We start from the raw sequence: 14,422 nt of genomic DNA on the forward strand, positions 1-14,422 counted from the left end.
TTAGCTGAAAAGATATGAGATCAGAAATTAAGATCTCAGTTTGGAATCTTCACCGCAAGCTTCGTCGTAGCTTTGAGATCTAAACTTTGTTAGTTTTATTTTAGAGAAAACAAATTTTGTTATTTAAATTAAATTATAATCCCAATATACAAATGTTAGTTTTGGAAAATTTGAAAATGTGTGTTAATGTTGGAAGAAAAACTTAAAAGAGTGCTATTATAGGGTATTTCTTTGGGTGATTTTTGTTTTCAATATTAGCCTTGTTTTTTTTTCATAATCGCTAAATACTAAACATCAACAACAGTAAATAAACGGTGGAGAAATAGTAAAGGTGTCGCTGCGACCACTTTATTCTAAAACATCTTATGAAATGGAAAATAGGGAGTTTATTCTAATTTTGTTAATTTTTTCTATTATATTTATGTTTAAACTGCTTCAGAACATTATAAATAATTTTAGCCGCTTTTTATATTTACTTGTATAAGTATAAGCATTATCGGTTCCAAATATGCTATGCTATCATCGGCTCAACTTCATAATCTAGTGTTAAATTATAATAACCATGCACACTTTTTCTAATCTTTGAATGTATATCATTTTTCTTTGGATAGACTCGTTCATAATATTAAGATAATCATCATTCCTAAGTTAATGAATGTTTTTTTCACAAGTGAGTACATTTAAATTATTAATATATAGCCTTAAATAAATTTTGTAGTGTCTAAATTTATTAGCTTATGATCTCCTTATAAATATTATTTGTCGATATCAAATTTGTAATATTGATTAAATGATGAAACATCGCTATTACATGATAGAAATTGTCTATATTTGTATCTTTCTAAAATTATATGTTGAAATCTTTTATAAAACTGGTTTTTAAAATTATCTCTTTCTATATAAATTAATACCTCTATAATTTAATAAGATAATAGAGTTATGAATTTTTAATAACATATAGAGGTTTTACTGTATTTCTATAAACTCTAATGGACACAAACAAAGTTTACGCGCAGAATTGAAAGCTTTAATAGGGTGATAACCTACACAATACTAGCGTAAGAGTTCAGAGCTAGTAAAGTTAGCTAGTGTTAGATTTCATAATATATTGTTTAAAATTAGTAAAGATGGAAAGTATATTTATATATGGGTTTCTCTATTATTTTGTTTTTTTTTTTTCACATTTCACACAATCTTAATGGTACGGCGGATTGTTTGGTACTTTGGTTTGTAGTGCTTCTTTTTGTATTAAACACTGTCATTCTGGTTTAGAAAAAAAAAAAAAAGATGGATCGGAAAAAGCTAATTTTAGAAACGATCGAATATGTGTTTAGAGTGTTGACTCTCAATCTTACATATGAATGATGAGTCTTGATGCAGCACCCATTAATATATACACTATATGAGTTGTTGGAAAACATATAAGGAGATCAAGAGCAAGTGGGTAGTAGAAAATTATTATTATCCATCATTGGTATTATTACTAAGCCATGCTTTTTAAGGTAACCTTAAAGTTGGATCTGGGACATAGAAAACGAGGTCTCTATAACAGCTTCTACATTTTCCTTTATTATCTTATGTTAGATTCTTCATCTATTTAAACTCCCACTTGCGTTGATCGTACCAGCGAACATTGGATCTAGATTCTTAATGTCTGTAATCAGCTTTGGTAAACAAATTTTCTCTTAATTTCATAATATATATATATATATATATATATATATGCTATTCGATTACTTATGCAGCTAGATAAAGTGGGAGTATTTTTAGAATGCTTTAATCGAACTGGAAATAAAATTTTACGATCATTCATGCCAAAAAACTTATATAAATTAAAAACCCTTCTGTTGTGATTAACTATATAACATAAGTTCGAGAGATCTTCTAAGAAGTTCTTGTTTTTATAAATGCATCAATAACCACCCTAATGCATTGAAAACCACTTCAAAAATAACAAACATATAAGCCAATACAGCAATACTTCAAGTTCACGAAGCTCTTGAACCTACTTTTCAATGTTGATGCTCATGTTACTGATATAACATTGAGCTAGTTACATGGTTAATATAAATAATGGACTGAATGCAAAGTATAAAAACATCATAAATGTTATTAAATGGTACGTCATTTTGTCACTACATCCATATATTGCTTCTTGAAGAATGTCATCTTCAAAGAAACACAAAGAAAGGTTAAGTCACGCTAGACTAGTCATGCTTCATCAACAAAGTGTTTAGCATTGCTACTCAAACAAATATCCTCCATCACTAACAACCAATCTCAATACAACAACTTTTGTAAAAATCGAAGAAAATATTAAAAGGTAAAAACAAAGAACAAAGTTAGATTATATTTTCGAATCGGATTAACTCTTGTTTTATATTCATATATACACACTCAAATTTAATGTACATGTTCTAAAATCTACTCAATGTAATATGAACTTTACAAACGGAGGCAATAAGAAACTTTTGATAGCTCAAATTTTGACTCTTCCGTTAGTCAGTCAATATATATATGCCACATTTTTCTATATCGTTTAAACTTAACTCAATGACCGAGGATTAAAGTTGAAGATAATATACATTAGTACATTACTTAATATAATAGTCCAAAACTGTCCTCTATCCGACTTTGTAAACCTCAGAAATATCAAAACCGGAAAAAAGAAGATGATGCCATAAAGTAAAAAAAAAATAATAAAAATAGTGGTGAAAGAGTTCCATCATCGGACGACAGTGCAAGTACAGCACCAGCTCTGCCAAAAGCCAAAAATATAAAAGAGCTTACATATATATTGTCAATTACAGAAAGATACTAGAACTGTTTAAAATAAACCCTCGGAGTATACAAAAGCATCTCATACACGTGTTGGTAATCTATTGATTGCTTCAATACCACCTTGTATTAACGCCCCACGATTCGTGGTTGTGTACACCTGAGAGTCCGAGGATATTTTGAGCTTACGCGCTCGTGTCTACGCTTGACCGATACTCGCTATTCTCGTCGCGATCTTAGCTTACTTACGAGGTCAAAGGTTTGACTAAATCAGACTTGCGCTTAAAACTGCGAGTATAAGGATTTACCATACTCTCGCAAATGTGGATTTATTGAAACTACTCTTTGTAATAAAACCAGCAGTGGTTTTGTCTGAATCCGCTCTCTTGCCATATATACCACAAACAGAAACCACAGAAGACATCTTTTTGAGAAGGGAAAAAAAAAAAAAAAAAAAAAAAAGAAGCTTCGCCTCTTCATCCTCTGCCTTCTTTCCATTTATTGCCAAACCCTGATCAAGTAAGTCAAATCTTCACGAATACATATGTGTACATTCAATCCAAGAAACTAGGAGGAGCCTAAGAAAAAGTAGATAAATCTATAAGTCAAGTTTTGAATCAGGGAGATCATATAGATTAGATCACCTTGACATTTAAGATGTGCATATTGTTTTATAAAATTTGATGCAGTTTGTTTGGAGTAAGTTTTTGAGGGAGGAGATCATGGGGAGAGGGAAGATAGTTATAAGAAGGATCGATAACTCGACAAGTAGACAAGTGACTTTCTCCAAGAGAAGGAGTGGTTTGCTTAAGAAGGCTAAAGAGTTATCGATCCTTTGTGATGCTGAAGTTGGTGTTATCATTTTCTCTAGCACCGGAAAGCTCTATGACTACGCAAGCAATTCAAGGTTAGCTAATAATGAAACCCATATATCTTCTTCTTCTATTCATAGTACAAGTCAATGAAATTATATATTTTGCATTTGCCTTGCTTGTTAGATTCTTCACGTCTCTTGTTCCGAAGACATGTGTGTATATACGATTCTCACTAATGAATTTCTCATCTTTACATATTAATTAGTTTTTGTTGTTGTTGTTGTTGTTGTTGTTGTTGTTGTTGTTGTTTTGGTCTAAATATTATTTTCTCATATAGGATTATATAGCATATGTTTAAACAGGAAGAGCTATTTTGGACGAATATTTGATGTTTGTTTCTTGGTTCTTTGGAATTAAACTTAACTTCTTATATTTCGTTAGGCTTTTATTGTTTGTACACCTTTGTATACTCTATTTTGTTATTTTTTTATTCGAGTACAAACTATAAACCAGTAAAACTTGCTTAGCTAAATCTGATTTAAACACTTTTAACTTAAATTTAGTTTATTTCACTCATAGCTTTCGACAAGTAAGATGCACATGATTCTATATTTGTTGCAACTGCATCAAAATAAATGGCTACCGGCGGTTTATGCCTTGCTATGTTTTCAATTATAGATAGAACATGAACCACTATAAATCTATACAGGTAAAATTAAAAAGAAAAAAAAAGGTTTTTACTTCTTTATTAAGTGGTGTATCTTTATATATCAAGTATTTTTTTAGTACCTAATTGATTTGAATGCAGAATATCACATATATGACCATGTGATGCTATTTGATAAATTTTGAAATGGAAATATTTTTTTTTTGGGTCAAACTTCATTTTTTTTTTTTCCGTATAATGTAGAACGAAAACATTTGATAATTAGTATATAAAATTACTTATCCCAATTTATGGATAGGCTAAGTATGTAAACTAATGTAAGTACATAAAGAAACTACATCATCCTTAACTTTTTTTTTATAGCAATATACTAAAATTACAAACATCTGTATGTACGAACTGTTGTTGTAGCATTTTGAATGCTGAAAACAGTATTGGAATTGTAATACTTATCTCGATTACTGTATCTATTGCATATAATATATGATGTCAAAATTCACAAAATACAGTTAGAATTAATATCGAAAAAAATTTGAGTTAATTATCTTATTGTTGAGTGATTTTTAATATGTTAATGTATTATTAATGACATTGTTTTTCTTTATTTCTTTTCAAACCCGAATAGTATGAAAACTATCATTGAGAGATACAACAAAGTAAAAGAGGAGCAGCATCAACTACTGAATCATGCCTCAGAGATAAAGGTATTTATATTATGATTTTCAACTTTTTTTTCTTTATATTATAATTTCGCATTCCTCTTAGGTTTTTCAAATATAATGATTTATTATTTTTTATAAATAAAAGTATTCTAAATTAGTGATTTTTGAAAAAATTAAATAGCGTTATGAAAAAAGTACTAACCAATTCATTTTTGATGTATTAGTTGATGATTTCAAATGAGTAATTGAAAAAAAAGATACTTTTAAATTCCTTTATTTTGTCTAAAATATTCTTAATATCAGTTTAACTGACAACTACATAACTCTGATATTTTTTTTAACGAAGAAATACAGAATAGTCTCTTCCAAATATAAATTCTAATATTAATAAAACTATTACTTAGTATTTTTAAAAATTACTTAGGGGCTGCTACCGTAATAAATAAATATTAATAGATACATTTATATAATAACATATGTGACACCCAAAAAAGCATACATATATTTATATGTTATTCGAAATTTTGCTTCTCATACAGTTTGCTTCTTGTAGAATTGTTATGCCCAAGATTTCACTTTTACGTGGACATTTCTCTTCTATCTCAGTCTCTTTTCCTTAGAATATATTTTTGTTAGTTCGTTGGCACCATATTTTCTTTTGGTATAATTGCGAGTGTGTGTTTACGTTTACACTCTCACGTACGGCATTCACTTACACGCATCTGTGTAATTTTTTTTTATGAGGATGTGCTTTCATAAAAGTTTCACACGTATTATATAAAATTCCAAAATTTTAAAGCATTACGAAATTACCTCAAATGTAAACAAAAATTTTCGTAAATATAAAATTGAATTAAGAGAATGTTAAATCTCTTACAAATGTTTTATATTTTATTGGATCAATGTTCGTATTCAGTTGCAGTTGCCGTAGAAATTAATGCTTAAAATTCATTTTGTAATAGTATTAGGTTTCATTTGGGCTATATATGGAGAGTTGTGGTCCACAAATTAGTTAGAAGAAACGACACTGAGCGATGAAGTTTGAGTATTTGGTTTGTTTGCCCAACATTGATGACAATAATTAATAGCACTGAGTGATGAACTGATATTTGTTTTTAACACAATTACACCAATGCATAAGAACTTTTTTTACTAAGCTAAAAGGTTTTTGTACGTAAAATTTTACATTTACTTTAGCAATGCAATAATGAAAAGAAACTTTTAAAAATAACAGTAAGGTTATATAAATAAACTTTGAACAATTATATAACCTTTAATTGAACAGTGTGGAATACATGATTTTACCTCACACTAAAACCATGTTTGTTAGTTATCAATGTGGAAATTTAATTTATCCATTAGAATTTTTTTAAAAAAAATCATCTAAGTGTTATCGATCTAATTATCTTGCATATATATTTTGCTTTCACTACAACAAATATGTACATTGATAGCAGACGGATATAGCTCATTTTCCGTCACTGCTATGAAAGATGAGATTTTTTTTCGCTTACTTTTTAATAGCATCTTATTAACGCTATGATAGGAAAATTATGTAGCGGGAAACAAAAGTGACTTTTGTCCGCCAATACTTAGTGAAATTATTCACTTAATCGCCAAATAAAAAAAAAACCCAAAAACTCGACACACTCTCTCTCTCTCTCTCGTTACAACCTAAGCTCAACCTAAGAAGATTTCTTCTTCTAAATTCTCTGTGTGTGCTCAAATTCTTCTAAATTTCTTATCAATTCTTCAGTTTTATCGCCGTTTGTGAAAAGCCCCAATTTCGCCGTTTGTGAAAAGCCCCAATTTCGCCCTAAATCTCCATATCCATCGCAATTGATAGCTCGAATCCATTTTTGAGGCATGTCTTTCTTCTTCCTCCTAATTTCGTTATTTGTTTCGATTATTTGTGATTTCAAACAGCTTTTGATTTCGATAAGGGTCAGATTTAGTTATCTGTTTTGTTAGGGTTCGATTTATCTAGATTTATTTCGTTATCTGTTTTTTAGGGTTCGATTATTTACAGATTTTGAGAATGTGGAGTTTCGAATCCATCTGTTTTGTTAGGGTTCGATTATTTACAGATTTGACTCAAAAATAGCTTTTGGATTTGAGTATTTGCGCCTTCATAAACTGAACGATTTTTTTTTTTTCCCAAGTGTTGGTGATTGAAATGTTGGGGAACTGAAGCTTCTCATTTCTCTGTACTCACACAACAGGTTAGTATCACTCAACCAATAGTTAAACATTATTATTACACACGAATATTGGTGATTGCTATGTTTTGTCCTTTGAGTCTGATTCGTATAAATAGTGATTAGATTAGTGAGATTTTACACAGTTAGATATTGGTTTAAGAGCATCTGTATGTGTCTGAAGTAGTGCAGTATTGTCTGAATTGTTGCTTAATGTGAGCTTTGTATAATATGTATCTCTATTTTATCTATAAAGGTTAAAATTTATATTATAACATATAATGTTGGACAAGGCATGGGTGCATCTATGCAGGTAAGGAATTATATTTCATAATTAGGTTTTATTTTGGGTTTGGATACTTTAAGATGTTCTTTTAGTTATGATTTTTTTCTTTAATTATCCATTGAAGAGCTGATCCTGGTTATAAAAGTGGAGCTTGGAAATTTGTAAGGGATGTGTCTGCGGCTTTAGGTGACATAGAAATGATAATATGTCCTTGTAAAGACTGTCGTAATGTAGTACGACAGTTAAACAGTGTTGTGGTTGAGCATCTTGTAATAAGAGGGATGGATGAGGCATACAAGGTGCATAGTGATTGGTATCATCATGGAGATGTGAAGTCAGTAGATGAATTTCAAAGTAAACCAACTCAGTGGAATGAGGAAGTTTTTGAGTTATATAAAGCTGCTGAATTTTTTGATCAAGAGTATGATGAGTCTGTTTATAAATCTATAGTAGACTCATTCATAATTTTGATTAGTCTGTTTAATTTTGTAGATATCTATTACTTCTGATGGACATGAAGACATAGTTAAATGGCTAGCATATGGTCCACGGTGTACTGCAAGGTCCTATACTGGTTATATAGTTAATGGACAACGTTTTCACACATACTCACTTGAAAGGCAGAGTCAGAACAGTGGTGTTTATTATGAGGCAACGGCTATGTGTAGATCTAGTGCTAAGGATACTTCACAAGTAGTTGATTTGGTGTCATATTATGGGAGAATTACTGACATCATATTGTTGGACTACCATGTGTTCTATGTACCGATATTTAGATGTAACTGGGCAGTAAAAGGTAATGGAGTTAAAGTGGAAGATGGGTTCACACTTGTTAACTTAAATCAGAGCCAAGTAAGCTTTCAGAAGGATCCGTATATTCTAGCATCTCAAGCAAAGCAAGTATTTTATTCAAGTGAAGATGGATCAAGTTGGTCTGTTGTTATGAGAGGTGCTTCAAGAAGATATAGTAAAGAAGATGTTCAGTCTGGAAATGCAGATATAATTGGTCCATTGCCAGTAGATGTTGACATGGATACTGAAATGGATGAAGCTGAATATGCTAGATCTGATTGTGAAGGCATATATGTGCAAGAGTAGATTCTTGATTCATTTATATATATATATATATATATATATATATATGTTTTTGTTTATGGTTGATGTTTGTTGAATGTTGTAGATTTTATGATGTATTCTATTATATAAGTTCTACGTGATTAAGTTTCTGTTCTAAGTGATTAATTTTCTGTTTACGCAGGTGAATTAAAATGGGTGGAACTAAAAAGAAGGTTGGAGGGAAGAAGGGTGGAGGAAAAAGAAAGAGAAAGTCTAAGGATGATGACGAACCTGAGTTTATTTGTACTGTGGAGGCCCAACCTGTAGCAACAGAACAGCATGTGGAGGCCCAACCTGTAGCAACAGAACAGCATGTGGAGGAAGAGGAGCATCATTCCGAAGAACCACAAACTCAACAGCAACCAGAAGAACCAGTAGGAGAGTTTGTGTTGTCTGAAGAACATGAGCAGCCTGCTACGCGTAAAAGAAAACGAGGACCAACAAAGATGAAAAACCTAGCCAAGGATCCATCTGTTAGAGTGAAAGTTGATTACAATGTACTTGGAGTAGCGGTTGGTCCAGGGTCAGTCAAGTTGGCATCATATGTAGGGACATTGATGCGAGAACACATCCCTATCAACATACCTAACTGGAAGAAAGTGAGTCCAGATCTTAAAACACTTCTCTGGAGATCTGTTCAGGTAACAAGAATTTTTTTTTGTTTTTAAAAAGTCTCTCAATTGAACATGTTTACTTTTATAGTTATGGTGTGAGTGTAAGTGAATGCAGGCAAGGTTTGAGCTTGATGAAGATTGGCAAAGGATATCTGTGATTCACCAGATGGGACATTTGTGGCGATCACACAAGTCTGTCACGGTGAAGGCTATAAATTTGGCTGCAAATAACCAAGAGAGGATGAATTTGAGACCACCAAATATTGGTCCTGTTGATTGGCAAAAATTTGTCAAACTCAAAACTAGTGCTGCATTTAAGGTAATTACTTGTGATTATAATTGTTTAGTAGTTGATTGGTGATTAGTAATTAACATGTTTCATTATTAGGCCGTGAGTGAGAAATATAAAGCAAAAAGAAAGAATCAGATACCTCACACCACTAGTCGTAAAGGGATCAGCAGACTAACAGAAGAAATGGCAAGCATATATACTACAACTATGTTGTTTATTATTATACATAGTGCTTGTACTGTTACTGAAATTTTGTTTTCTGGAACAGAAAGCTGAAAGTGAAGATCCTTCCAGCGTGACAAGACTAGATGTTTGGATCAAGTCTCGCACCAAAAAGGATGGTACACCAGTAGATACGAATGCAGCTGATTTGATTGTAAGTCTGAATAGAGTTGTACACCAGTAAATAGTGTGTTATCGACTAGTAAAACCTGAAACTGTCTTTATGTTTTTCAGCAAAAAGCAGCTGAAATTGGTGGAAGTGATGCTCCAGCATTTTTAACAAATCCAGATGAAGATCACCTCGCCAAGCTTTTAGGACCTGACAATTCTGGTAGGCTGAGGGCAATGGGTAGAGGCATGAGTAAGACCAAATTAGCTTGTTTACAAATGCAGAGCAAGTGTATGGCTGAAATGGAAGAGCGGCAAGTAAAATTAGTAAAACAGGTCAATGCCTTGGAAAGTGAACTTGGCAGAATCAAGAATCAGGTTAGATACTTAAGAGTTCTCTACTATTCATCAGCCAGTTAGAGTAATATAAATTGATGTTATTTTTGTTTATGTTACAGAGACCAGAAGCTGAAATGGATGAAAACTCAGCTGCAAGAGTAACATATTCTTACTTCTTTTCATATCAGCTAAGTGATTCTTCTTAGTGTCGTTTATGATTCTTAGTTGCTCATGAAATTGTTGCAGAGTGTAAACAAAAGAGCACATCCTAAGTGTGTGTTTGTTGATTGGTCTGACATTGATGAAAATGTTGGTGAGGGTCGGATTCTTTCTTCTGATCCGGATGACATAGTGAATGACTGTCGTCTTGGCCCTTATGATCTCAAAGTGTTAGTTGAAGCTGCATATAAACCAGATGCATTTCTATGGAGACCTGCACAAAAGATCTTTCATATGAAAGAAGCTGTTGGACATATAATCGCATGGCCAACTGATAAGTGTAGACTGGTAGACAACAACATCCAAATGGAAGACATTGCCCCTATGGTATTTATAATTTCTAGCAATGTGTTAGCAATGTATTACCCCTGTCTATAATGCTAATTAATTATATTGGATTTGTTTACTGATTGTGTTTAACAGGGTATACAAGGAAACAAATGTAAACTATTGGATTTGTCTAAGGGTGACGTCATTGTTGCTGAGGGGCGTTGGGAGACACAAGAACCAAGTGCGTTGGTTAACGGAATTCCTCTTGGACCAAAAGCAGTTAAAGTATTTGTGGATTCAGTAAAGCAGCCTGATACATCACTATGGAGACCTACAGCTGAAATGTCATTTCTTGAGGACTGTTTGATGGCTTACGTATCTTGGCCCCTGAGTAAGGTTGATTTTGAAAATCCCTCAACTCCAACTGGTCAGAATGCTACATCACATGCTTCTTTGTCTGCATCAAAGGCCAAGTCTGCAGCCACAGCTTCTAAGTCTGCTACAGAGTCCAAAACTTCAGCAACAGCTTCAAAGGCTGCATCGCAGGCCAAATCTGCATCTATGTCTTCTAAGTCTGCATCTGGTTCTGAGTCTCCTGTTGATGATGCAACGGGTCCAATATCACCAATAAAGAATACTTTACCATCACAGTCTCCTCTCAGGAAGTCTCCAGTAAGTGTTTTCATATGTTATGAAGTTGTTTTTGTTAATTATATGATGACTGATGGTTTATATTGTAAACATGGCAGCGCATTAATAAAGTTATTTCCAAGGAGAATAAGAAGTGCAAGTTGATGGATTTAACTGAAAAAAATAGGGTTGTGGCTGAAGGACGATGGGGAACAAATGATCCAGAACATAAGGTTCACTTTACTCGCTTGGGTTCTAATGCAGTTAAAGTGTGGATAGATGTTGTGAAGGTGAAAAATGTAAAAGTTTGGAGGCCATCCGATGAAATAGAGATTATTGAAGATGCACTTAGCTCCTGCATTGCTTGGCCAGAGAACAAGGTCATTATGTCTTAAACTGATGGTTTTATTGTGTAATGTTAAGTACTTGAGATTGCTTGTTTATTTTGGATGTTCTTGAGACTTTGATGGTAAACTGATGTTCTTGAGACTTTTGTTATGTATTTTGGATCTGAGACGTTTATTAATCAGATTTTATGAGATTTTATAAAACAGGTTATGTGTGCTATAATCACATATCAGAAAATGCTATAAAAGTACAGGTAAACGTTATGATAAAAGAATATACCATAGCACAGTAAACAAGATAAAACAGCATTTCGCAACAGCTATATTAGATATGTATAACATAGCACGAAAAATTAAATATTGTATAAATTTTTGCAAAATTATAATCTTGATAATACAGCAGTTTATTAGAGCTATGCTATAAAACTATAACATAGCACGAAAAAACAAATGTTGTATAAATTTTTTCAAAATTATGATCTTGATAATATAGCAATTTCTTAAAGCTATGTTATATTTTTATAACATAGCATACGTAATAAGTGCTATTGTATATGGGGTACATATAATAACAGTGCCCTAAAACAGCGCTCATGAAAACGCTATCAAAGACCTATGATAGCGTTTTTCTCTGGTTAACAATGTGCATATTTGTTGTAGTGTTTGCACGCTAAAGTTTTGTTTCAAAGCTTTCAATAAAATAGTGTGAAGCTTTGAAACTTTTTTTTTTGGTCAACCAAACTTTTCTTATATATGTACATTTAACTGTAAATACATTTACTATTTATTTGAATGAATGTTTTTTTTTTTTTTCTTTTGGGGGTTATATATGCACATAGTTGTTTCAGGCAAAATAAAAATAGACATTGTTATATGACCACTTTAACATATTCGTCTATATACACAATTCATTACTTTTCTCTTTGTGTTACTAGTTTTGGCAAAGAGAGGTTGCAAGTTTGCAGCAGCAGCTCCAGTATCTACAAGAATGCCATAGGTAAAGGTTGTCCCATGTCAAAACAAAAAAATTATACCAATCTTAATTTTCAAAAACTATCAATTATTAGAACTTGACAAGAGTCTCTTGTTATAAATAATCATGCGTCACTCTAAATGCATTTTAAGATTAATTTTTGATAATATGAAGGAAACTAGTTGGAGAAGAACTTTCTGGAATGAATGCTAATGATCTACAAAATCTTGAAGACCAGCTAGTAACAAGTCTTAAAGGAGTTCGTCTAAAAAAGGTATGGATTCATTTACTTTTCCAAATTAAGAAACATATTTTGGACGTTGATTTAAGTATTTTTCTTTGTGCAGGATCAACTTATGACAAATGAAATCAGAGAACTCAATCGTAAGGTCTGTAAGCTAAAGTAATCTAGATATGTATATCGATATACATGCTTTTCTTTGATATTTTTTGTTCATGATTAAACTAACGATGTTCGATTATGTTACAGGGACAAATCATTCAAAAAGAGAATCAAGAGCTACAAAATATGGTAGATATAATGCGTAAGGAAAATATTAAATTGCAAAAGAAGGTGATGAATGCTTTTATTTAGATATAGAAAATATAAAACTTATTTACCTAGAAACGTGTATTCATGTTAACCTAAACAAACACTTGTAGTGCCAACAGGTTCATGGAGCAATTGAAGGCAATTCAAGTTTAAATCCTATAACCAATGGAACCGAAACATGTGCACCACCGCAACTTCAACTCATACATATACAACCTCCTAAAGAAAAAACGATAAAACTAGGGTAAGCTTTCTCACGCAACTCACTTCATTTTGAAACTTATTTAAGCTTATATATAGTTCATAATCTTATTGAATATATATGAATATTTGAATCAGTCTACAACTTTCCTAGCAAAAGATGTTGGACAACGAACGATACACAAAAAGAGGTTGTAGGTCATCTTCATTAACATCCAAGCTGGATCATTTTAATCTTGGTTTTGCCATTCTGTTTACTATTTTGGAGTACGTATATGCCATTTCTCTCTTTGTAAAATTACTTGTCTATGTAGATCATAAAACAATGATGTGATGTGTGAGTGCGTAACATACTATATATACATCATTTTACTTTTTCTTTTTTTCTTTTTCAAATTGGATAGATTATAAGAACAAAATCCAGTAAAATCGACATTTTATTGTTTATCTAACGCTAGATTTTAAATCTTATCGAGTTGTATTAGAGTATCACCATTGATAATCCTTTGAAAATCAGTTCTTAAATAATATTTTAATTATAATAATATTATTTAATTTAATTTTTATTTGTTTTTAAAATATCAACAAATCATATTATGACATATAAAAAGAATGAAGTCTTAAAACATCTATAGAAATTTTGGCAAAGACCTTGTGTTTCTCTCTCCTCAACTTTTTATTTTTATTTTTTTTTATTAGTTTGACACTCACTAGTGGAGGACCAATAAAAATGGTTTTATGAGACCATCTTTAGTGGGGAATACTCTTTGGGGTACTCTTACAATTGGGCTCCAAAATTCCAATTAAAAACTCATTTCCGAGAAAAATTTGAGAGTATCGCTGCTTTGGGAAGGAATTGAGCAACCTCCTGAGTAACGCGACGTGGCTTATCCCTATTGGTAGACGCATAAATATAAAATATTTTTTTTTTCTCCATTTTTTCTTTCATTCTTCGCAACTCTCTCTCTCTTCTCTCTCGTTCCAAACAGCGATGGAAGAGGCGATTCGTCGGAAAATCTGGAAATTCAATCGATTCACAGCGATGGAAGAGGACGGCGAGGTCTACCGGCTAGCGTATCGGCGAGATAAAGTTCGTCTTCTCATCTATTTATTTGGTGAAAGAGAGCTTTGC

The 14,422-nt window shown here is 31.9% G+C and overlaps 3 protein-coding genes across 3 annotated transcripts; all 3 read left to right on the plus strand.

Moving 5' to 3' along the window:
- Positions 1-3,172: 3,172 nt before the first annotated feature.
- Positions 3,173-13,337, plus strand: LOC104747305 (MADS-box transcription factor ANR1). Its single transcript, XM_019236787.2, has 8 exons — positions 3,173-3,297; positions 3,468-3,685; positions 4,886-4,964; positions 12,499-12,560; positions 12,711-12,810; positions 12,884-12,925; positions 13,027-13,110; positions 13,209-13,337. The coding sequence occupies exons 2-8, from the start codon at positions 3,501-3,503 to the stop codon at positions 13,335-13,337; spliced, it is 681 nt and encodes a 226-aa protein (XP_019092332.1). The 5' UTR covers positions 3,173-3,297; positions 3,468-3,500.
- LOC147927069 (uncharacterized) lies at positions 7,094-8,521 on the plus strand. Its single transcript, XM_087488107.1, has 2 exons — positions 7,094-7,144; positions 7,899-8,521. The coding sequence occupies exon 2, from the start codon at positions 8,067-8,069 to the stop codon at positions 8,502-8,504; it is 438 nt and encodes a 145-aa protein (XP_087344233.1). The 5' UTR covers positions 7,094-7,144; positions 7,899-8,066; the 3' UTR covers positions 8,505-8,521.
- On the plus strand, positions 8,587-11,767 carry LOC104747304 (uncharacterized). The gene is made up of 9 exons (XM_087488101.1): positions 8,587-9,163; positions 9,252-9,455; positions 9,525-9,614; positions 9,697-9,804; positions 9,885-10,136; positions 10,217-10,255; positions 10,344-10,643; positions 10,740-11,258; positions 11,336-11,767. The coding sequence occupies exons 1-9, from the start codon at positions 8,675-8,677 to the stop codon at positions 11,609-11,611; spliced, it is 2,277 nt and encodes a 758-aa protein (XP_087344227.1). The 5' UTR covers positions 8,587-8,674; the 3' UTR covers positions 11,612-11,767.
- Positions 13,338-14,422: the final 1,085 nt, after the last annotated feature.

Source organism: Camelina sativa, chromosome 15, assembly GCF_030686135.1.
Source record: "Camelina sativa cultivar CO46 ecotype springtype chromosome 15, ASM3068613v1".
In the NCBI taxonomy this organism is placed as follows: domain Eukaryota; kingdom Viridiplantae; phylum Streptophyta; class Magnoliopsida; order Brassicales; family Brassicaceae; genus Camelina; species Camelina sativa.

Coding starts and splice junctions, on each gene's coding strand:
- LOC147927069 (XM_087488107.1), top strand. CDS start 8,067: ATGTGTAGATCTAGTGCTAAGGATACTTCACAAGTAGTTGATTTGGTG.
- LOC104747304 (XM_087488101.1), top strand. CDS start 8,675: ATGGGTGGAACTAAAAAGAAGGTTGGAGGGAAGAAGGGTGGAGGAAAA. Junction 9,456..9,524: donor AAACTAGTGCTGCATTTAAG/GTAATTACTTGT, acceptor TTTCATTATTAG/GCCGTGAGTGAGAAATATAA. Junction 10,137..10,216: donor TTGGCAGAATCAAGAATCAG/GTTAGATACTTA, acceptor TTTATGTTACAG/AGACCAGAAGCTGAAATGGA.
- LOC104747305 (XM_019236787.2), top strand. CDS start 3,501: ATGGGGAGAGGGAAGATAGTTATAAGAAGGATCGATAACTCGACAAGT. Junction 4,965..12,498: donor ATCATGCCTCAGAGATAAAG/GTATTTATATTA, acceptor TTGTGTTACTAG/TTTTGGCAAAGAGAGGTTGC. Junction 13,111..13,208: donor ATATTAAATTGCAAAAGAAG/GTGATGAATGCT, acceptor TAGTGCCAACAG/GTTCATGGAGCAATTGAAGG.